General features: G+C 37.6%; 1 protein-coding gene across 1 annotated transcript in view; it reads right to left on the minus strand.

The window, feature by feature from the left end:
- The window catches only part of LOC122346787 (protein unc-80 homolog), a 39,935-nt gene that overhangs the window by 11,102 nt on the left and 4,539 nt on the right, over positions 1 to 24,294 (minus strand). Inside the window, 57 exon segments of the mRNA XM_043241644.1 lie at positions 381 to 473; positions 583 to 753; positions 1,147 to 1,214; positions 1,217 to 1,253; positions 1,350 to 1,480; positions 1,588 to 1,722; positions 1,806 to 2,062; positions 2,644 to 2,733; positions 2,736 to 2,853; positions 3,062 to 3,163; positions 3,274 to 3,363; positions 3,454 to 3,548; positions 3,638 to 3,712; positions 3,715 to 3,820; positions 4,291 to 4,377; positions 4,469 to 4,569; positions 4,660 to 4,803; positions 4,960 to 5,091; positions 5,655 to 5,841; positions 5,947 to 6,078; positions 6,190 to 6,371; positions 6,559 to 6,697; positions 6,796 to 6,903; positions 7,989 to 8,189; positions 8,264 to 8,362; positions 9,133 to 9,220; positions 9,222 to 9,283; positions 9,286 to 9,353; positions 9,438 to 9,488; positions 9,491 to 9,617; positions 10,503 to 10,513; positions 10,729 to 10,853; positions 10,983 to 11,014; positions 11,016 to 11,096; positions 11,098 to 11,202; positions 12,347 to 12,390; positions 12,393 to 12,429; positions 12,431 to 12,475; positions 12,477 to 12,540; positions 13,015 to 13,136; positions 13,955 to 14,064; positions 14,935 to 15,043; positions 15,045 to 15,092; positions 15,095 to 15,143; positions 16,713 to 16,785; positions 17,266 to 17,280; positions 18,260 to 18,310; positions 20,371 to 20,602; positions 21,957 to 22,081; positions 22,318 to 22,475; positions 22,477 to 22,536; positions 22,648 to 22,702; positions 22,705 to 22,751; positions 22,753 to 22,778; positions 23,567 to 23,616; positions 23,619 to 23,664; positions 23,666 to 23,740. Coding sequence (XP_043097579.1) covers positions 381 to 473; positions 583 to 753; positions 1,147 to 1,214; positions 1,217 to 1,253; positions 1,350 to 1,480; positions 1,588 to 1,722; positions 1,806 to 2,062; positions 2,644 to 2,733; positions 2,736 to 2,853; positions 3,062 to 3,163; positions 3,274 to 3,363; positions 3,454 to 3,548; positions 3,638 to 3,712; positions 3,715 to 3,820; positions 4,291 to 4,377; positions 4,469 to 4,569; positions 4,660 to 4,803; positions 4,960 to 5,091; positions 5,655 to 5,841; positions 5,947 to 6,078; positions 6,190 to 6,371; positions 6,559 to 6,697; positions 6,796 to 6,903; positions 7,989 to 8,189; positions 8,264 to 8,362; positions 9,133 to 9,220; positions 9,222 to 9,283; positions 9,286 to 9,353; positions 9,438 to 9,488; positions 9,491 to 9,617; positions 10,503 to 10,513; positions 10,729 to 10,853; positions 10,983 to 11,014; positions 11,016 to 11,096; positions 11,098 to 11,202; positions 12,347 to 12,390; positions 12,393 to 12,429; positions 12,431 to 12,475; positions 12,477 to 12,540; positions 13,015 to 13,136; positions 13,955 to 14,064; positions 14,935 to 15,043; positions 15,045 to 15,092; positions 15,095 to 15,143; positions 16,713 to 16,785; positions 17,266 to 17,280; positions 18,260 to 18,310; positions 20,371 to 20,602; positions 21,957 to 22,081; positions 22,318 to 22,475; positions 22,477 to 22,536; positions 22,648 to 22,702; positions 22,705 to 22,751; positions 22,753 to 22,778; positions 23,567 to 23,616; positions 23,619 to 23,664; positions 23,666 to 23,740 — 5,471 coding nt within the window.

Below are 24,294 nucleotides of genomic sequence, written 5' to 3' on the forward strand. Positions count from 1 at the left end.
ATGTTCAATTCTTGAAATGCTGCTGCTAAATGTATTGTGAAAATATCTGTAAAACATATGACCTATTATCTATATTATCTATTTTTCTTTTTTCATAAATTTCCTGCCAGAAAGAACCAGGCAACTCAGAATGTATGTCATACAATAGGCTTTAAAACCTTTAAAAAAAAAAGGTGGGCCAGTTGAGAAGGGAAAGGGACCGTTTCTATACATCAACTATAGAATTTTGTCAAAAGTCACAAAAATAGATACTGATTCAATAAAGCAACAGCATTTTCCACTGCAAACACTGATGCTGACCACAAACATTGTACTGTACTTCATACAAACATTTTGTAGGGTACTGACACTGGAAATGAACACGTTATATTTGCCCTGACCTGGTGTTTGGTCCTCCAGACATGGTGTGGTTGGCTGTAGTTGCTCCCTTGTGGCCTTGATCACATCGACTCATCTGAGGTGCAGTCATAGGTCTATGAATTAAAAATCAAACAAAACAAAATAAATTATACATGACACCGTGAATATCTAGGATTCTAGGACAGAATGTAATTACAGTACAGGCTGTGTTCTAGGACTGACCGTGTCAATGCCTCAACGCTGTAGAGCAGAGCCTGCAAAGAAGTGGCCAGAGCAGCTATAGCAGCGATCTCATCCCTCGCCGCAGACGCAGACTCCAGAGTCTGTGTGTTACCCTTCATCTTCTGCAGGTAACACGGAACTAAAGCCTCAAGAACCATCAGCATTTGCAAACTGACGAGAGAAACAGAGATGTTCTACCTTGGAAACTGAACTTTCCCTACTCAAACATAAAGAGTCTATTGTAGTGTGAAATACACTTTATAGCTTTTCACATACAGTCACTTTCTGATTTTGCAAAAACTGGTCATCATGCATCATACATATATATATATATATATATATATATATATATATATATATATATATATATATATATATATATATATATGATATATGTATATATTGAAAGGTAATGTCTATACCATAATCTACACCAGGTACACTAAAAAGGAAAAATAAGCATGCAAGCATATCTAATATTGGACAACATATGTCTACTATTAATTACACCAGTATATATTGTCAATTCCTAAAGAATTTGATTGAAAGCTGCAAGGTACAAACCTGCAGTAGGATTCTGGGGCATAAGCAACCACTGTGACACAGAGCTTTATAGCTTCGCTGATTGAGAAAACGCCAGGTCCTCATTACCATAGCAAAAATCTGAAAAAGAAACCCAAAACAATAGCAAAAGTCTCATCATATAAAACACAAGCATGAGGGTACATCTAAGCTATGCATCCTCCTGTGAGAATTTTGCCCAGAGGCGGAGAGGTTTCTCGGCCTTCACCAGCTCCAGAGCATCCAAGGAATCTGCAGTCTCTCCCTCCAAAGATACCAGCAGGTCGAAAAGACACTGTGAAGACACTCCTTTTGATAAACCAGTACTAGTGCGAGTCTGTAAGAAAAAAAGGCATGCCGTAAATGCAATGTTTAATAATGCTGTAATAGCACTGTAATAACACCATCTGTGAACCTATGATCATTAAAGCTCAGCGTTCTTACAGTGAACTCCAGCAGTGGGGCCACACTAGCGAAGAGCTGCAATATGAAAGGTTTGCGGTGGAGGATATAGAACTGCCTGCAGCAAAATTCAATCCCTCGACGCAACAGTGGGTTGCTCTCATAATCTGCGTATGTCTTCAGCAGATCACAAAACAGAATAAGCATCATAAAACATGAAGTGATACCGAAGAAAAATGACTCTTATGACTGTGGATAACCTGGAGCATAGTAGGAAGGATCCATTGATAGCCACTGAGGGAGAAGAGGTGGTTGAAGTGTACAGCTGTGTTGATGGCTGTGGCGCTGTATTGCCTGAGGAGGGCGCTATCCTCGGGGTGTAGGAGCAGGGCACCGTTAAACACATTCAGAAATAGCATAATCTCATCACCCCAAGGGTATTAAGCTGGGCATGCCCAGAAACATCTCCTCAGGAGTTTGATCCATAGGACCTTATGTAAAGTGTCCAAACCAAAAGCTCTTTGCCTGGGAAGGGGAAAATATATATTGATTTATCAATTGATTATATTATTGATTATATAATACAGGGGGTGAAGGGTCATAGATTCTTGCAACTGGCTGTGTTAAATTAATCTAGCAGTTGCCATACTATGGCTGTTTGAATGCTAGTTTAAATGTAATAATGTTTCAAATTTCTATAAAGGTAAATAACTAAATTGTAGTCATTTTATTATTTCTATTATAAACCTGAGTCATCTTAGGAGACAGTCATAAAGAATGTGTAGAAATAAATTAACTCCAAGCAGCTAAAAGACACTTGTAGTTTTATGGCAGTATTTTACAGGAAATTTGTTCATTTCATGGTTTGAATCAACTACTTAACAGTTAACACAGTGATATTTATAGAGTTTTAAATTATTCTGTTGTTTAAAATGGAGTTCAATAATTTAAGAGATTCGATAATTAATCTCTTCAGTTTAACGTTGACATGAAATTAAAGAAAGCGAACTTGAACTGATATCTTCACGTAACATTGTAAAATGGTTGAAATCATCCAACTTTTGATGAACTGACACTGGTTAGACAGTTAGTCAAGACTATTATCCATTTTAAAAAGGATCGTCTTACCTAGAGGCTCGTTGAAGAGCGTGAACTCAGCATCAATGGCAGAGCGAGGAAATGACGGAGTCGCAGAAGATCTTCCTGAAGCATGGAGACATGCGATTGTTTGTGCATAGCAGGCATACGCTGGGTAAGTGAGATGATAAACAGAACTCGGCCAATCTCTTCCAACTTTCTTGAAAACACCTGCAAAAACATAAAAAAACTTGTTTATTTGTACCATATCTTCTTAAATGACCTAAACAGTCATCAAAGTCATCAGTAAGGATCCAACAATGGATCATAATTCTAAAGTCACTTTTTCTACAAAAACACATTATGTGAGCTATCCTAAGGTTGTTCAGTAAAAACACTTTCTCAGTTAATGCTAAAATAAAAAAAAAACTCCTGAAACCTGTTTCTGAATGAGCTCCTGGCCCTTTTCTGGAAGCATATGAACCAGGTTGAGTTGAGGAGACACTGATCTTCTGAAAGGGTAGATGTCTCGCACATAGGTCTGATGTAGAGAGTCATGCCAAGTTTTAGTCAACATATAAACAATCTGGTTTACTTTAAAGGACATCTAAGAGTATCTAACTTTTTTGCAGATCTGTTTAGAAAACCCACCTTGGCATAGTGTATAAGGTTCCAACGCTTATCCATCAAAAAATAGTTAGCAGATCGAGCCTCTGGAATATTGAAGAATTCTAAACACTCCTGGCGTGGAAACAAGTAATAAGGAATAGGATGTTATATTGTCAAAATATAGCAAACTAATGATAACATATTTACAGCTATAGCAATGACCTTCAATAGGGCTTCAAACTGGGTGTCTTCATGCACTGGTAATTGGGTGGGAATGTCACACTCGTTCTGTCCATGAACCACCAGGGTTTTGGTTCCTAGGCGCACAATCAGAGAAGCAGTTATAAACATGAAAAAGACACTGGTTAACTTATTATCTGTATGGAGTAATGCTGAAATATGCAACCTGGCATGGAGGCAGTAACTAGAAGCTTGACCTCACACTGTTCTTTCTTCATAGTCTGTTTAAGATCTTTGAAAAGAGCCCCTCCACATAACCCACAATCTCCCACAGAAAGGTCAAAGTGGCTGATATGGCATCCATGCCCCACTCACAAGGAGTCCTTACAAAGTACATGATCAAGCCCACCTTAGAAAAAAAGACAAAAATAAGAGATTACACATGTCAAGTTTGACATGTAGATCTGCAGAATTAGATCGCTGTATCTCCATCATTTACTTTTAAAAGAATAGTTCTTGATTAATGTGTTTTAAGAAAATTTAAATTATTCATTTTATGACATTTTGTATCAATTTCATTCAATGCAGGGACAGATACGTCCAAGGATTCATAAAACCATCATTTTGTTTTTAAGAGTAACCTAAGCCTGAAGGGTTTGGATTGACACGAGAATTAATAAAAAAAATTTTTATTTATTCAATTTAAAGACAATTTGGGGTAGTTTAAAACAAAGTCAAATTAAACCACAAAACCATATAACTTTAAAAATTGTTTCTTTTGAAAAAAGCTCTCTACACTCAAATAACCTTAGATAAGTTCTTTTACGACACTAAGAAAACTATTCCTGAAATCCAAAATATATGTATTTTTTGTCTCACCAGATAATTGAAAAGAATGTGCGAGGTCTGTGCAGGCAAATCCCCAATGTTAAGAAGCAGTTTTCTCAGCATGTACATCAGCTCATCCTGAGAAAAATAATCAACACATATGTTTCATCTTGTAACCGCACATTCATCTTTTCTTCTCTTAAAAGCATGACTTATTTAGTGACCTTACCTGTCTATTACTGACTGTCAGTTTCTCCAAGAAATGTCTAAGAACTAAAGCTGGATCTTCGATCAGGCAATTCCACAAAACCTGCTGTGCAACAGCACATACTGTGAAACACAAATCAAAGAAACAAATTAGTATGAGGGTCTAAAAGAGAGTGGGTAAAAGTTTTTTTATTATTCTTCTTTGCCACTCACCTGCAACTCCGTCTTCCCGGACTTCTCCATCTTCCATCAGGTGCACAATGGGCAACACAGCAGCACAGATGCATGGTGGAAAAACAGACTGGGGTGGCTGCAGCATGTGATGTGTTGGTGTGAGTTCTGTTGTGTTCTCATCATCTTGTAAGGTAAAAAAAAACCACATTTATAAAACAAATTCATTGACGGTCAATGTATGTAAGATTTTGTAATCTGTCTCCAAAAAATGTTCATAGTGAACAGGTCAGTGAAAACAGCACTATGTGATCATCATATATTATTTTGACTATATTTTACCTTCAGCACTGACCACTGAGCGCACTGACCACACAGACCCCCTGCGGAAGGAGTAGTTTCTGTGGGAGTTACTGGAGGCGCAAGAAGGGCTGACGGACAGACGACGTGAAGTCAAGTTCACCACATCTTCTACTGACAGAGAAGAGGACACCAGAAATCGTACTTGCACATAGCTCATCTCAATGAACATGTTCTGAAAGCCCATGAGGTGTTTCAGGGTTGATCATTAGGGTTAAAGCGAAATCAATATTTCACAATCACATCCTGACGACCTTCACTTAAAGAGGTCACACCATTCATTTCCCCCCTGAAATCTAATATATATGTTAATATGTGTGTATGTGTTTTTATCTTTTATTAATGACAACTTTCCACCTTCTTTCTGACACAAGCCATTTAAGATTTACATGGAAGTGTTATGCACCAAAAACCTGCCACAAAATATTAATGTCACTAATTAACCAAAATACATTAATTTATACCAACTCTATAATAATAGTACTTAATAGCAAATCTGATTGGATATGTATTGTATAGCAAATTAAGCTTTTTTTTCCAGCTTAGTTACAATCAGCGCTCTTTTGCACCATGTTTTGAATTATGGAAAGTTACGAATGTAGCTGTTTTCATAGTAAAAATTAATTTGGAAAGTTTAAGGAAATTATTGTGACTAGTAGAGCACAGAAATGACACACCTTCCTCTTCCTGCTCAGGCGGGGGGCTACATGTGGGCTCATAGCAGGCCTCCTGAGCGATAGGGATGGCCGTGATGATGCTTGCCTCACGACCAAGCCTCCTCTTCTCCTCCTCCTGCTGCATGTTCTTCAGGATGTGTTCTGCCCTTTGGTGAGAACGGGATACTGCTCGTGCTGAGAACGATTTCTGAAATGCGTGCGCGGAAGAGGAAAATATCTAATGTAAAATTTGAGCATGATCATTTTGCTTTATGGCAATTAGGTTTTAATGCAGTAGATCCCAAAAACCTACAGACTGATCTTCACTGATTGCATCCGGAACAGTGCCTGCATTAACAGGAACCCATGGAGGGTCAAATATAGGCACACAGGGCATTCCTAGGATTGGTGAGGGCAGCGTGAAGTTTATGCTAGGTGGAGGAATCTATGAAACAACATCCACACAGAGAGGTAAAATTATATCAGTGATATAATGATTGAATACAAATATCAGAGTACAATATGCAGGTATATTGTAAAAATCAACTTCACCCACCTTAAAAATCTGTTGAGCCCCCTCTTCCATTCGAGGCCACACTTGGTACCGGAATCTCCAAACAGTGTAGAATTTCAAAATGGAGTTAATTCTCTGACATGCTTCCTGATGCTGAAACTCGGCCATCATCATTTCGGTTACTCCATCGGGCACCTTCACAGCGCACAGCAGGAACAGGGCAGCTGTGTGTTTGCATGATAATGATTATGAACACAGAGAAACCTTCTGAGAAATAGATGGATGGAAATAGACTGCACATGTTTTACAATATGTAAAAAAAGTGCAGAAAAAAGCCCTGTGCAAAAAACTGCATTAACTAGCTAATGGCTAGATTGTCCAGCAGGGAAGGAATACATTAGTTAGACAGACCTGCAGCTGCAGCCATATGTTCATCCACACTCAGCAGGAGCTCCCATGCTGCAGGCAAAATATCTCCATACATATCCTCAGTCAGGATAGGTGCTGCTTTTATAAGCAAGGACAAAGGGGCTGGAGATAGACTCATTACCTATAGGGATAGAACATAGTACACCTAACAGAACTAACACACAGTCTTTGTAACAATAGCAATAGCTTGTAATGCAGTAGTGAATAGTAAGGAGAGACCTGGTTGCGGATGTACTTTAGCATTCCGGTGTCTTTTTTTCCCTCAGCACTGCTGTCAGTGGGGCGTCTCTTCATGGATGGAGTCCGGAGGCAAGATTTGTCTGAACACTGAAAAAAAAAAAAAATTGTACTTCTGTCATGACAACTCTCAGAGGGATTGGCGTGGTCATTTTCATGGCAATGTTAATGTATTTGTTCTTGGTGGAATAGATCTGCTACTCTGCTGTGACAGAGAAAGTACAAAGACTTGATACTGTCAATCATCTAAAAGAAATACAGCTGCTGCTAATATGAAATACGTGAAATAATATATGAATCCCTGCACTGCAGATCTATACCGGTGGAGCTGGGGAAGGTGGAGGTTTTCTTAAGCATGCTGCCAGTTGCTACAGCAAGCACTAGTCATATATTTTAATTTTGAGCAGAGAGCTCTATCAGACTGTGCTCATTTAGAAGGGCTCATTTAGGTCGCACCTAGATGCCTTTAGTCAACACATACTGTACAGTGTATTTTAATGAGGCTTAAAAGATGCCAGTAAAAGTAGCATTTTGATTCCATTTTGAAACTTGATGAGTTATTATTTTATTAAGTGCCTCATTTAGAAACAAAGCAAGTGAAAGGGCCACTGAATCATTCGCTTAACTGATTGTTCAAAGCACAGATTCATTTAGCAGCTAAAAACCACTGAGTGTAGACTGGAGATGTACAATGGTTCTGTTGAGGCTTTCAAAATTTTTTGCTGGCAAGACCTGGCAATATCATATCTAAAATGTGTGCTAATTGTGTTAATATTTATTAAATAAAAAGCAGTACTGCTGGTGTAATTTTGCATAACTATATTGCATGTTAAAATACAAAAACATCAACACTTGGGTCATTTTTGCACCCAAATATTGAATTTCCTTCAGAATACAGCATGTTGTTCTACACCAATTGCCTGGCACACAGCACTGAACCCCTGTTCTATTATGATATTTAGACAAAAACTGAAAAAAGAATAAGAAAACAATATGCTGCGTGCTTGTGCATGTTTTAGAGTTTTGAGAGGGGACAAATAACTAATGGTGCATTGTGTCCACTCAATATTGAAACAAAAATAAAAAAAAGCTAATTTTATGTTTCTATTATTTTGCTTTGGGCCATCTTGAACACTGATATTGTACTACAGAAACACTGAATATTATTTAACCACCTCTTTGCTCTTCTTGGCACGGCCACTGATATTGCCGGTAGTGCTGTTCTCTTTCAGACTGTCTACTGTCTCTCCGTATAGAAGTTTGATGGCGCGGACGAGCCGAGCACAAGAGCGACTGTGGTGCTGATAGCAGCGAGGGTGGCAGAAATCCACATGAGTGCAGATGAAACTCTGCTGGTTGCACAGCAGAATCATGATCTGGAAATTGAGAAAGAGGATTGTATCAGACACATTTATTCCACACTGGTAAAAATCTGAGTGCTGGTACTGACATGTAGCCAGGACATGTTGCGATGGTAGTTGTCCTCCACACCCCCCGTGCTGCCAGGACCCTCAGGTTCAATGCTTGGTTCGCTTCAGCACTCCAAGGGCTCCTAAACATAATAATCAATTAAATTTATGTCGTCAATTTTAGTTTACTGCATAACTGTTAGTAACGTGTATAAAAGCCATACATAAACATACTTGTCTGGTATATCTATTTGTGGCAATGACGAAATTTATGTTTTAGTTTTGGAAGTGGGCATTTGTTTTAGATGTACTGCTTTGACATTATACTTTTCATATAGCAGACTTGTGATATCTAAAATAATATGTCAATCAAGCTAAAAGGTACATAGAAAAGGTTTTAACTTGACTCAGAAATATAATTATATATATATATAAAAAAATCACTTTTATTTATTTATTTAGAAATTGGATACCTCCTTTAGCTTATACAATGCATATAAAAACATTTTAGCATTTTTTAAGCAGCAGTAAAAACCTTTTAAATAGCTCAATGTTACTCTTGACAAGTTAGAATTCCTGAGAAAAATTCAATGAAATAATTGCAAAATAGCCATCCAGATTGAAGTCAAAAACACACTTTGAATATTTTATGACACTTAACTTCACAAATGGACCATTAAGTTATAATTTGTACATTTAGTTTTGTTTCATACTTTATTCTTGTGTTTTCTGGGTTAATCTACTAATTCTGTCCTATAATTCATCAAGGCTACTTATTCATTTGTAATTTTTTGCCATTATGCATGTCTCTCCAAATAAGGTTTGGAAGCTTTGGTCAGCTCCCTAATTATGACATTACAAATTTAATGAAGTCTAGCCAAAATAAATTCATATAGGGCTGGAGAAGGACTGTCTGACCTATATCAGTGACAGTATCTCTACTCTGGGAGAGCAGCCGTTCCGATTCTGCGTCATTCTCAGACTCAGAGTCCTGTCTGACATCTTAGTGCTTTTCAGACTCCTGCTCTGCGGATAGAAGACAAAGATCCTCCTTTCTTTACTCCTGGAAACTCCTTGCTCCTTTAATTTGCAGCAACCGAGAACCACCAATGCGTATCTTCCTAATTGGAGCTGGGAAAGACTAAAAAAAAAGAAAGGTAAATCAGACTTCAGCCTTGTGCAAGCATGTTGACAATTATTCCTTTTTCATTTTACCCAGTGGCTCTTGTGATGATTTCTTTTCCTCACAGCCAGTGTCAGACTTGAGGTGTGACTGCTGCTGTTCAGAGAATCGTGTCCATCCTCATCATCCAGGATTCCTGCAAAGCTGATCTTCCTCTCATAGCGGTGACGGCCTAGTTCAGGGTCCAGACGCAAACGACAGCTCTCTAAATCCTATGGAAGCCAAAAGACAAGCCTGTTGTATGTATTCTTTTCCTGTGCAATTTAAGACCAGCTAATTCTTCAATCATAACTCAAACATACTGAAAATACAGCAAGGTTTTAACAAGATATCTATTTGATTCCATTCCTAATTAATGAAGTAAATTATTTTCTTGGTCACTGCAGTTCATCATCCTGCAATGTACAACTGAATACAAATATTTATCCTAATGAAAGATGCACAGAAGATACTTATGAAAATGCAAGTTTTCTGCGCATTAAATATACATTTTAGGCAATATTTCTGTTTAGCTTTATCTTTTCAGTTATGATACTGCTTTAACTCAACCCTTTCTAATAAAGTTAGTAAGATAATAGTTTTGGCTTTATAAATTAAAAATAACATAAAAATCATTTAAAAGGGTCATATGATGCAATTTCAAGACTTCCTTTCTTTTTCGTGTGGGCTTCTTATTTTCATAACATCGCTTCAAATGTTTATGCAAAGAAAGAAGTTGGAACTATAATTCTGAGGAAGTGTTACTATGCCGCCGGGTGCCATGAAAATTACAGCATTCTTACTCACACCCAAGCCATGCTGGTTGTATGACTTTCTTCTTCAGAGACGAACACATTCCTTGAGTGTTTTTAAATATATCCTGCCTCTTCAAACTTGGTAATGCTGGTATAGCGCGATTTTGAAGTCTGCAACTCCAGAACATGTTCACAAATACCCCAGCATAAAACTAACCTATATACCTTTGGGGTTATCACAAGTCCTCTAAAGCAGATCGGATGAGATTTTTGTAACACAAATATATATTAAAATGCCTGAATTTTCATTTTGGGTGAACTATTCTTTTAATCTTGTCTGAGGAAGGCAATACCAAAACTGACCACAAGGGGCTCTGTTGGGCCCAAGACAAGGAAAGGTCTCGCAGGAAAGTGGTGATCTTCCAGCTGCTGACAAGCAGCCATCTTCAGATAGCGCAGTGGACATCCACACTTGTGGATTGACCGTTCGTTGGAAAGATTCATAAAAAACCCCAGCTAAATGCTCAATTATTATATTGAATTGAAAAGTCCAACGCCTGTTTTTTATCAGCATTCAGCCCAATTTTACCGTCATCCAGATAATCTTCCTCATCCTCCTTTTTTGCTCTTCTCTTGCTCTTCATCAGAGATAAACCCAAGATAGCGGCTGGACTCTCACTGTCTGAGTGGCAAATTTCACTCAGCCGAAAGTGCCTATCGCTTTTCGGTGATAAATATAATAGATGAAGACAAATACCATATATGAGTTTCTCAAAAATTATAAAACAATGTTTTCTGCAGGAAAGACTAAATTTGAAGTAATGCCAGCATGTCGTGACTCACATCTCCCCCCACTGGTAAAAGTGTTTTGCTGCTGCTCCACTGGAGCTGTGTTTCTTTTTGTTTCACTACAGGCGATCGCCCTCTTAGATAGTCCTCTTTAGTGATGTCATGGTGATCCTTTCATCCACTTCCGGGCTGGAAGTAACATGCAAGTTACAGCGATGCACAAAAATCCAGGCACACCCAGGAAAAGCGAGGCCCTTGCCACAACGGGTGCTTTCTCAGAACAAATTTAGCAAAATGAACAAAAATATTTGGTTCCATTTTTCTGAAAATAAAGACTAATTGTTGACCTTGGATTAAAGATACAGGATGTAAAACGAAGTGTATACTTTTTAAAAATTGATGATCATGGTAAATTGTGGTTATTTTGTTTTTTATGGGAAACATGTTGGGCGGTAGATTCTGAAGTGCAGTACTAAATGAAAATATGATTCCTTTAGAAACAATATTAACAATATCCTGCAAGGAGTATGAAAACTTCTGTGAACTGTATATCATAAGGCACTAACAAATTACATAAACATGACAAAATGCACATTTAAGACTGGGATACACTATACAACCTTGAAACTAATTAACAAATTTTTAAAACACTATAGGCAATATAGACTTACTGCCTTTGTTTAGCATCATATCGTCACACATTCTGGCATAATAGACTAAACATAGACTAATTGTATGATCACACCCAATTACACTTTCAAGACATTCTGAACTACGCATTCTTGCTAAAAATTGACTAAAAATATCAAATATGTTTGAGATTTCGCAAAATCCATCAATTTTCATGAATAAAGGAATTTTTGTTATATTTGTATCCCTGACCACAAAATGTCATAAGTAGTGCACTGGTATATTTGTAGCATTAGCCAAAACACATTATGTGGATTAAAAATGACGATTTTTCTTTATGACAAAACCATTATAAAGTAAAGAATGTTCCATTTAGATATTGTATACATTTCCTAACTTAATTATATTAAAATGCATTTTTGGATGAGTAATATGCAATTTGAAGGACTTCATTTATACAACACGGCAATTTAGATATTTTTGTACCTTCCGATTGCAGACATTCAAATAGTTGTGTCTAAATATTAAATAAATACTAAATGTCCTACCTCAACAAACCATACATCAGTGGAAAGGTTATTTTTTCTCAGCTGGATTATGTATAAATCTTATTTTCAAAAAAAATTACCCTTATGACTGGTTTTGGGGGTCCAAGGTCACATTTAATCTCTTCCAGTAAATAGAGATATATTACCTCTGTACATATTGCATGTAAATATAGTAATATTATGTTTCAGAAGCAATGTGACACCATTTTATATATAAAAACAGGAAGAAACAGAACTGACCAGGTCCAGTGCTGCTGCTAAAATCGCACCGCATGGTTCCTTAGTCTACAGCAGTTCAACAGGAACTGAAATCTCTTCATGCCCCCGTCTGATTGCACCTAGATTAACAATGTTCTTATTCTTCATGGCCTTCCTGACTGGCAAGCCAAGCGCTCCTGAATCCATGGCAACCTTGTCGGGGTACAGAATGGTGTCAGTGAAAGGAGAGAACTTCTTGCATGAACAGCTGAAAATAGCTTATGAAATATGCATCTGGTGATATCGAATGAGCATGCAAGTCTGTTTTTGGCACTAGTCTGAAAACAACAAGCAATATTTCAAGATCTGCAAATCAAAACTATGACTTCTGAACCGAATAAATATCTAAAAACGATTAACTATTAACTTGGAGAGCTGGAAGGTTCACGACAATCCTGACAAAGCTGTGGACGTGGTCATGGTGCCAGGTCATAGGTCAGGGAGAACCACAGTCCCTCTCTTCCAGCGGATGACTTGACAAAGATGGACAAACACACAGAGAGCTGGCATGGAAGATGGTAGAGAGGTACCAGAAGCACAAGACAGGCCGGCACGGGCACACAAACAACAAACAGAGCGAACTGTGTGGACGGGGTGGGGAAGGCACCCTGCGGATTCACTACATCTTTTCTTTCTTCTTGTGTGGTGAAGCTTGAAGCGCCCTCTTCCGACCAGACCGCCATTTACCGAGCCGCTTGAAGACTCCTCCTCTTCCTCTCGCCATACTGAGAAGCGCTATCTCCGGACAGCTTACTGCACTGGTGAATCTTGACTCGAAATGTACAGAAAAGACTTGAATCAAGGACGCCCTGGCTCAATAGCTCTGCATCAATGACTGCTGTCTGGGTCGTGGAAAGTTCAGCTTATTCCTGCCAGAAAGAAATCAGGTGAGAAGAAAATGATTGTACTGGAAAATGAACACACAGTAACATAGGCATGTTTTCGTGAGACAAATATAACCCCTTTTCCCCTTGTGTGTGCATATACTGTAGATATAGTACAATTATTATGAATTCATTTTACTTTGCTTCATTTATCTGTGTTTATAGTTTACTTATTAAAGCTGACCTATCACTTTAACCTTTTGTTGTTAGAAATAAATGTAATGTTAAAAATTAACGAGAGTTGTGTGCATGGTTTGCATTTTTTTAGTTACTTTATAATGTACTGTGAATTTAAAAATAAATTCAAAATATGAACAACAACTATACTAGTCTACATGTAATTAGATAAATCAAATGATAATCTTTTACCACCAAAAGCAGTTCATACTTAATAACGACGAATAAACACATCTTTGATAAGCAAAATTACAATGGTAAAGGCATTTTTGACTCAGATTCATTTTAATTTTATAAATATAACCACATGCATCCGAAAGCATGTGTTTACTTGATGATCGAACAACCAAATTTATGAACCTATATGAACCAACATGGATAATATTATATTACATGGATAATAATACAGAACTTGCAGATGTGTTCTAAACTACATTTTTTGTATTATCTTGAACACTCTTATTTGTCATTGACCATCTTAATCTTAATTTAACCTTACTAATCAGTAAATCCAGAGATTTGCCCTCACCTTTGGAGCGCTCTGTCTGATAAAGGACAGTCTGTCCACAGAGCTGATGTCCAGTAGGTCCTCCACCCCATCAGCCAGACCAGAAAGAGAGGAGCGTTTCAGCCAGTTTCCTGTTCCACAAGTGAAATGGTTACATGAAACAAAGTTAGTTTAGCCCTCTTGTTACTGGAGATTTATTCAGGTTTGCACTCAAAAATTTCTTTTAAACGGAAGTGCAAACAAGCCAAAAGGAATGTGCGAGGAAAGATTTCATGCTGGTGGCCTGGCTCATACCGCATAAACACACAAAAATATACAAATAACTCATACACTCACAGTACAAAAAGCATTACAAATAAATAAACCTTTGAATGCATTGTTGTTCGTGAACTAAAAAGCTTTCATTATGACACTGTATGATGGAGGCTGCATTACTAAAACACAACACACATAATGCAACACGGAGAGTGAGTGGGATGGCGAACTTTCCTATGGCATGCTGGTGACAAAAGAAAGAACAGAGATAAGGAATGATTTTTCATAACATTCAGGTCCCTAACACAACAGGAAACAAATTACAGCTCAAGTTAAAATAGAGTTTATTGGCTTATCTCAAGTCCTAATATTAACTTTACACCCTGATGTGCAAGCATTACAATATGCATACGGTTGTGTTCAACCAAGAACTACAGAAGTCTACCTATGTGTTGCATGGACATTAACACATAATCCATATCTTCATATTAGAGAGAAAATGAATCCTAAAGAACCATCCATGTATGGAAATTATACATTTGTAGATATTATGTTACAGGTAAAAAGTCACTTCATATGGAATATTATGAAACCTGAATCTAGTTATACTTGTGTAATTAAAGAAATTTAGAAACAGGGTAGTCAAGGGCATGAAGTGAACATAATGAAGATGGTAATTAGGTGCATTGTATGGAAAAACCAAGGACAGACAATATGTTTGTAAATCATTTTTCTACAAAACCAACCTATGGGCAGTTTGAGTTTCTTACAGAGTGAAATCCTTCTGGAGCTTGGACGCGAGCGACGGTTCGTAGTGCCGAGTGGGCGGTGGTGCACTCTGGACGTATCCTGCTCTGGATTGGCTGCTTGTATCACTGGCAGCGCTCTGAGATTTGAACATCTTTCCTCCAAAAAGTCTTTCCTTCCTAAAAGCGCTCCTGGGATTTGCTCGTCACTGAAAGACAAACAACAAACACATACACTCAGTCCATGTGATTTAGGTAATACAACATTTTCAACTGTTCAAATTGATAAACAGATAAATGTTATGAAGTGCTAAATAGCTACATGGATAGCTACAGTCGTGTCACGCCCAGAAAACTTATGCATGTACTTTTTGCTGATGATGGCTTATGTCCTCCTTTCGCCTGTTTTTAGTGGTGCTGAGTTCAGCCATTCAGAAGGGCACCCAGAGCCACGCGCACGAAGACATTTCCATGGGACTCTCGATAAACTGTACCAGCTGACGTCACAATACAGGCCCTGGTTTTTGTGTTTAGATACGAGAGAAAGCCGGAGTGTGAATGTGTGAAAAGAGAAACATGGAAACAGAAACTCTATTTATCAGATATTTATTCTTTTTCTGCACAGTAATTATCAGCTATTAATTTTTCCACACAGAAGCACTCAAAATGAAACTAGTGCTAAAACTGTCTCAGGCAGAACGCAAGGCATTAAGAAAAATCTCTGTTCATATGATAGCGAATTATGCATAACTGATAATGTCTAATGACTCTATCACCTTTTCTATTTTTCTAAATATTTTACTACAGTCTACTTAACTGATTACCATTTGCACGCATCAGCTATTAATATAGTGTGGCGACAAAGCAGCACTTCAAGCCGAATACACCTAATTATTGCTGATCAACTGCAAACAGCAGCTAAATTAATTCATGTGCATGTACAGCTATCTTGACGTTCTTTTTGTAGATTTAGAGGAAAAAGGTGTGCCTTTTTTTAATTTGTGATTTGATAATTTTGTATTCTGTGCCTTTAACTTTACATCCCACAGTATGACGTAGTCATGATTTTTAAAGAAATAGGGACAATTTTATTTTTCTATCGTGACTTACATCTGATTAAACTGAAGAATACTGGAAAAAAACAAGTGAAGAAAGTATTGGTAAAATAACTAAATACAATCTGTCTAATTTTTAGGTTAGAAACTTGCTTACCAAATCACAGCAGCAAAATTATGTATAAATTGGTATAAAACTACTTATAAAACATACTGTTTGACAATTTGATTTGCTGCACACAACACTGAACGCTATTTTCTCCTTGTACAAGCAGGCATATAAAGGTCAGACAGAAAAACCCAATACTTACCAACAGTGATATTTTGGGCAAATGTTATCTTACAAAACACATTGAGGCCTGGTTTTGATGTTTCAAAACTAAATGGAAAAGTTCTTCCTCCACTGCAGCTTTATTAAGTAAAAATACAAAAAGCATCTACAAGATCTACTCCAAAGAGTAATTGTGACATTCATTTCAGGTCCACTTATTATCAATCGTGCTTTTCCATGAGAGCTGGAAAATGCATGCTTGAATTATTTTATGGTTGTCATTGTACAATTCTAGCCGTGTGTTAGCAGAATCTTCTACCAAATGTAAACTCAAGACCAAACATTTGCCAGCTGATGAGTTAAATGCAGCCTCTCACCAGGTTCTCAGAACTGTGAAGCTCATGTGTAGTGGAGGCACATCTCGTGATGAGAGACGGAACATGCAGCCTCACCACCACAGTCTCCATGCTCTGGGCCACAGAGACTTGTCTCCTCCAGGGTGAAGTTGTTCTCGGCCAGCCTTGTCTGCACACAAACAAGTCATCTCAGAGGAAACACCAGACCTGGCCATGTCTGGGCAAAATCACTGAGGCTCAGCCATAAGTGCCAACAATAAGGGGAAGCAGGAAGCATTGATGTTACAAGATGAAAAGGGGAAAATCAACAGCATGTGATGTGATAGAAAACCTAAAAAGTGATTTAAAAGTGGGTTTTGAAGGTTTGCATACATGTGCTGACTGTGGCCTGAGAGATAGTAATAGACCAAAACAATCATAATGCGTTTGATTTTTATTGCAATGCTGAGTTTATTTAGCTGGATCTTATAAAGCCGGTTTTAGATTGTTTATTCTGCAGTTTGGGCACTGTTTAGCTCTACTACAGGCGAGCATCACCTGATACATTGTGAGGAGTGCAGAATGTGGGTGTAATGCCTAGTTTTGGCAGTAAATTTAGATATTGTGTATCTACCGATGTTCTTTTATTCGCTCTCCTGACTCCTCTCACCTGCACTGCTGTATTCTGCAAGAGAAAAGATGGTGCAACATTGGTGTCAGGCCAGCACAGACATGTACTGTAAGTCAGGAAACACTACAACTCATTCCAAAACACACATCCACGCACAGACGCGCACACACAGACATGCAGACAACCTAAAAAAACTAATAAAAAAAGATAGGGCCAAAACATAGGGATGATTATTTTTATAACACTCACTCATGTTCACTAACTTGCTAAAATCATCGAATACAGCTTTGTCTTGTTGTTTTATTCACAGAATTGAAAAATACAAACAAATGAGAATTGGCACTGTCAATATGATGTTTGGCAAGTCTGCTGAAAGCGCTGAGTGATGAGGGACTGGGGTACAAACAGTGGAGTTTGGACAGACAGTGACAGGAAGAAGGAAAGGAAGAAAGTACTACTGGCAGACATGAAGGCAAAGAAGACAGAAGAGGCCATGAGCTAGAAACGAATGACATTAAAAAAATGTAGAGACGATCTGTATTTCCAGCTTGTTTTGTAGCATTTGTTTATGTTTTCTATTTAATACTTTGTGTAATGTATTTTAATGCATTTTGAAGGCTTTACGGTATGTAATATCAGTTATAATCGCTGGCATGTCCGCTCCTGCTATTAAATAAGCATTTTGATGTTGATAGATGTACCCACCTAAACCGCAGGGATTCACTGTAATCTAATTCAGTGTGAAGAAGCTAATTAGCACACCTTCTGAAAGAGAACTAAATGATTCTGGCTCACATATTAGGTGTTATGATCTGTTCTGATTGTTCATTATAAAGCTACATTTTCGTTGTTTATCTGAGACACTGATATGACACAGATATATCCAGATACCTGGATATATGGAATGTGACAGCCACAGTGTTCATAAGGAAAAGCTACTCACCTTGTCTACTAAAAGAAAATGACACTTAACTGCACAGTCAGCAGGTAATTTTTGGATAATATTGAACAGAAATTGAATCAGGTACTGTACCACCTGCTTTAACCTGAACGGGCTTGGTTTCATCATAATGACTGGCAGGAACTGACGGAAAGTAATTACACACAAAAATTGTGTAAAAAAATATGTTTAAAAAAATATTTAGAAAACAACTGCTCTGCGGCAAACTTAAAGGCCAAATAGTACTGCCCCTTCCACATTACGCCATTTTGCCAAGAGGGCTCACAGGCATGCGCGAGTAGAATGCTCAAACGAGCGTAAACGAAGTAGTCGGTGTCGTGTCCGTGACACCCGCGACTGAATACTTTGAAAGCTAGCGGACGCGGAAGTTACGCGCGAGACGGAACGAACGCGAAAGTAAAGTATACCGCCGGCCCTAGGGTCTGCTCTGCACACTCGACGATAAAGCCGACTGTTGAAAACTGCTTCTGGAATTTGCGCCAGCATCGCCATAAATAGAACGCGCGGCAAGCAGTTTTGTGTGGGAGGTTTGTTAGCCGCGCGTCAGGTGTGGACACTCTTTTAAACTATCGCGAGGATATCGTCACACGCCTACTACTTATTAAGCTTAAAAAGCTAAACTGTCAACAAAATAAATGGTCCTGGCCAGTATAATATTAATCTATACATTTAAATGAGTTATTTAACATGATTAGCTACTGCGTAAAATGTAACTTCATCTATTTTCTCTTTCAGCCCTTTATGTCTCTACCGTTAGTTGTTCTTCCAAGCAATGGTTTCATTTTCTTAAGCTTAGCCATCTATCAAAGCTTTATCCTCAACATATTTATAATACTCTTCCAGTTTTGAGTCACCAATGAGCTATTCTAAGTTGGTAAGGAAACAGATGACCAGTTATACAAGAGACATGAAAATAGCAACGTATCTTGCCATGGACAACAATCTCATAAAATATACTTTTGAGAGTTATTATTTACCAATCAGAAGTATTTCAGAGCTGTTTATTCATTAAACGCTTGAATGAATCTCACAGAACCCTAGAGTAAAATTTTGTTTACTTACACCAATTATCAAAGGTTTTGAATAAATTAAGATGTTTACCAAAGCTGCATTTATTCGGATCAAGTCAAAACAGTAGCGATTGTGATTGTGAACATAAAATAATGAATTCAGCTTTAACATAACTGGATTAAATACAGTTATGTTAAATTGGCAATATTTCATAATAGTAGTTCTGTATTTTTAATAAAATAAATGCAATCTGATGAGCATACTGCAACTTTAAAACATTCTAAAAATCTTAATTAGTCCAAATTTTGACTGGTAATGTTTTATTGTTTTAAATTTCTCACTGAAAGTATTCTAAGTTTTAAATACAAGTTCGATACACAGCTCTATAATCATACTATAATGAAATTGATCTTCTCTTTTTAGAAAAGACAAATCCATCTCTATTACTGATGCATGAAATGAGGCTCATGGATATCTTGATTTACAAAGGGATTAAAAACTATGCCTGGCATAAAGCAAAGACATGCACTTAATAAGTGCAGCTCTGCCCTCTTACTGTCAGTGATTGGCTCCATGCAGAACTTTCAAGTAGGCTGCAGGAACTCACAATGCTGTTATTTTAATCCTTTATTAACATATTCTTTCATAAACTGTCAAAACTGCACCTTATCCAGCTGCAAAGGTGAGAAGTCAAACAATTCTGCGCCAAAAACAGGACAGATACATAGGGTCATTCACCTTGTTGGAGACAACTGCCCTGCAATATATATATATATATATGCATTATCATGCAGGTTCGAAAGAGATCAGTGGTTAAACCATAACCCCTAAAAAAGTAAAGGCGTTGAATCTGAATCTGTACTGTGAACTGATATTTTAAGTGTACACACATAGACCTGCATCCATATGGTTCCGCGAAAGTCACTTGATGGCCTTTCACTCACAACCGCACGCAGACAGCCGAAAGTGATTTAACTTATCTTAATGAGCATGGGTGAGAGCCAATCCCAGAGTGCTGAGTGAAGTGTCTCCCATCCTGCTGATGATTTAAAAATGCATGAACATCTACTCTGATAATTACTTCCTCGCATATCATCTGCCAGCAGATATATTACCTGGTTGTCCTTGTTTGTTCTTATATCATCTCTAAGCTCTCCACTGCCTCCCTCCACCCCTCCTCTCCATCTCTCCACCACCTCCATTCGGCGCGCCCAGCTCTCCTGCCGCCCCGAGCTCCACCTCGCCCTGACTGGCTCTCCTTTGACGCTCGCTCTTGTCCTCGTGGGTTTGGAGGCTTTTTATCACACTGGGCACCACCCCCAGCTGAAGGAGGCATCTGGATGATGTTGGAGAGCTACGTCGCAACCGAGAACTGATGTCATGGGTGAGTACGGCATACAGGGCCTGCAGAATAGCCTTAAACAACACACTACTCACTACTCATATTATAGTTGCAGTCAGATCTAATCATATTTTTCCTGGGGTGAACTCAATTTAAAATAACTTAAATCTAAATACTATCAGTAAAAAGTTTGAAATACTGTAATTATTTTATTATGTTTAATAGTCTTTTATGCATTTTTGGATAAATAAATATGCTTTCAAAATGATTAATTGCAAAAATAAAAGTTATGTTTGCATAATATATGTGTTCTGTGTATATTTATTATGTGCATATATAAATAAACACACATACAGAATATATGTGGAGAATAGTTACATGTATGTACATATGGTCTATATTTATATTCATTTAATTTATATTATAACTATCTAAATCATAACTATCATAACATATTTTATGAAATTGTTTTGCGATTCATCGTACTAATAATTTGACATTAAAACAATAATATTGTGAAATATTAGTCATGATTATTGAACACCTGTTAAGTATTCTAATTTGTTTTAAAATATTTATAATCTGCATTTGTTTAGAATACATTCTAATATGCTGATTTGTTACCCAAGAAACATTTATTATTATTAATGTTAAAAAGCAGTTAGGTTAAGCTTTTTGTGGAAACTTGTGACAATAATTACTTTTTAAATGTTTAAAATTTTTATTTAGCAATAATAAGTGACTAATGACACACCCTAGATTTTTGATTCAAGCCTGAAAAATATTTTACCAGAAAAACTACTAAAACTATGCACTCAAATTAAAATAAATTATGAAGAGCCTTTATTTAACAATATGCAATCCTAACTTATTTAAAACTTTGACCGGAAGTGTATAAGCTTAATTTGTCACTCATGCTCGGCTCACTCATGAGTGTCCAGCATTTGCCATTTTTCAGAATGAAGTTGTTAGTGCCCTCAATAGTTTCCTCGGTCCTCTAGCGATGTGTAATTGATGCAGGAGTCTGTCAGACTGGGAAGGTTGAGCAGGCCAGCTGCTCACACGGCATCTCAGGGATGGGAATGGGGTTACACAGCTTAATGCTCAGAAGAAATCTGTGTAGCCTACATTAAATAGCCACAGTTGTGTTAAATGTAGCCATGGTGATGGTGGAGATCTGGAACTAACTGGAGAAAGAAGTCAATGAGTCAAAATCACAAATGATTATTATCCATCCAAATTTATTTGTACGTTTATTTCTTCTTCTAAAATGTTCAGCTTAACCCATTAGCATCTCACTGTAGCCCGCAGATTGAAAAATCCCTGTTGCATTTTTATCATCTTATTAATTCCAACAAAGATTAACTGCAATGGATTCATAATTGTTACCGGTGATTGTGTTATATATTTGCTTACCAATCTCTTTGATGTAGTTTTGTTCGCTGTGACTGTTGAGAAACGAAAAGTTGTGTGGAGGAAATGTTTTGCTCCAAGACTGTCCACATCTCCGGCAGTATCTGAGCTTCCACGACGGGTTAATCCTTCAACGCAACGAAAAAGCCACAATATGGCAATACTTCAAATAATCTCAAAGTGTATATGATTTGGAGTAAAGTACAAATGTAAGGTTCATTGATTCATTTAAACTATTAAAGCACTGAATGCCAAAATAAATCTTGGGATAAATAAAATAGAATTTGGGAAATCGGGCCCAATTGTTGTCTACAAAAACAGCATATAGGACAAAAATAAAATGGATTCAGAGGGTCCAACATACCATGATAGTGGGAAGGCCAACCCCCTCGGTCCACAGTGTGCGCGGTCGTTTCCCAGCCGTCCAGAGAAGCCCGAACCAGAAGGTGCTGCAATGCGGTGGGTGAGACATCCAGGTGATCCTCGTGGCATCAGGGTGTTAGTACACCCATTCGACGCCGTCAGTTTCCCAGTATGGTGAATGATAGAGCCTTTTCTCTCGATCTTCTTCTCGGTTTTTAAACTTAAAAAGACGAAACAAAGTGAGACAAATGAAATGCAGATAACTGCAATAAAATGCAAAAATCAAGTAACCTAGCATGTGATTTTTATTAGAGGTTTTTACAAAATATACCTTTTGAATATGTTCATGCCCATCTCAGTGGAGAGGTCAGGGACTGCTGGTCTCTGAGGTTGGTAACTGATACTTTAGAGAAGGTCTCAGAGCTAAAGACCTGCTTTCTCATTACATTTCAAAGTCATATCCTTAGAAAATGGCAAAGCAAAAACAGGGTATCAAAGGTATGCATTTTTTACAGAATTTTGTTTTACAGAAAAGTTTTAAAGTTGTGAACTTTATCTAATGTGTAAGATTGCCCAGCATTCCTGCCATCATTAGTAACATCTTATTTTTATTACTGACAGGCAAAATTAGTTAGACCATGTCCAACATGCAGGCACATACAAAAGCATTTAAATCATCCACATCGGGCTGATCTTATTATCTCACACAACACCGCTTCATCAACAAAAATACAATAGTAGAATTTTTAATAAATACCAGTGTTATGTTCCTTTACTTCACGCTCTGTGCCTTGCTCTGTGCTTTGTCCATAGTAATTTCTGTTCCTGCTATTACTGATCATGTTCCTGTTACAAGTCCTGCTTTTCATTTCCTTTGTTCGTTGTCGTGTGTGTGTTTCTCCTACAATTTTCAGAGGTCATTTGTGATTTAAAAAAAGAATTAGTACCACATCTGTATTTTTTATCACTATGGGTCTATATTTCAAAATATATAATCTGGTATTAGATATTAAATTGTGCAAGTAAATTATTCTTTATTTTTACATTAAGATTACTTTGCCACCATCTTCCACTTGTTTTATGTTGTTCACATTTTTCCAGATTGTGACGGTAATGATCGGGCTACGCTGATTATCATGACCGAGTATAAAATAATAACCCTGGCCCTTCACCAGAACCTAATACACCGCCCATTATCATCTGAAACTGCTATGTAAACACACAGTCAGCCAACTGATGGTGACTGTTACCTGTGTTTTGTGAGTACACAAAGAAGGTAGCGCCACCATGGAACTGCCGCGGGCCGCGGTAAGGGGGTATGAGGCTCAGGCTGGCGCTCAGGCTTCTCTCCCCCTGCAGTATCTGACGAGTCGCTGCAGGTAGTATATGAGGCCCAGTGCACACCCTCTTCTCCGCCCAGTGAGCTGCATCGGGCAACGCAGCACTGCAACATGTCAAAATAGGTGGCACACTTGCTCGCTGTGATACAGAGATGCACCGGGACTGAGAAACTTTCAGCGAAAAGAAAGAGAGAGAGATTTGTTACAGAAAATGATGGTCAGAAACAAGTTCAGACTGAGATTGCTTCAGAATGGTTGCCTGGCAACTGCAGTGCGAACGTGCAGGCACAGACTAACGCTGTGACAGATGGGATCTGGAGACTGTTTATCTAGCTAACATAGGACTGAAAGCCAGATAAAAACTCTAAACTAGTTGAGGAAGAGTGTAATAAAAATATAAAAGGATATAAAGAGGTTTTACATGGTATAAATTAAAGTTCAGAAAGACAGCATTTATCTGAAATACAATTCAATTGTAACATCAAATCTTGTAATATCAAATCAATAATTAAATCTTATCATCAAAACTTAAGGCATCCTTGCTAAATAAAAGTATTCATTTCTGTACCCCACCCCCAATACACAATAAAAAAATTATAATAAAATAATTTAAAAAATATAGTTTAATAGCAAATTAT

The sequence above is a fragment of the Puntigrus tetrazona genome, chromosome 6 (assembly GCF_018831695.1).
Source record: "Puntigrus tetrazona isolate hp1 chromosome 6, ASM1883169v1, whole genome shotgun sequence".
In the NCBI taxonomy this organism is placed as follows: domain Eukaryota; kingdom Metazoa; phylum Chordata; class Actinopteri; order Cypriniformes; family Cyprinidae; genus Puntigrus; species Puntigrus tetrazona.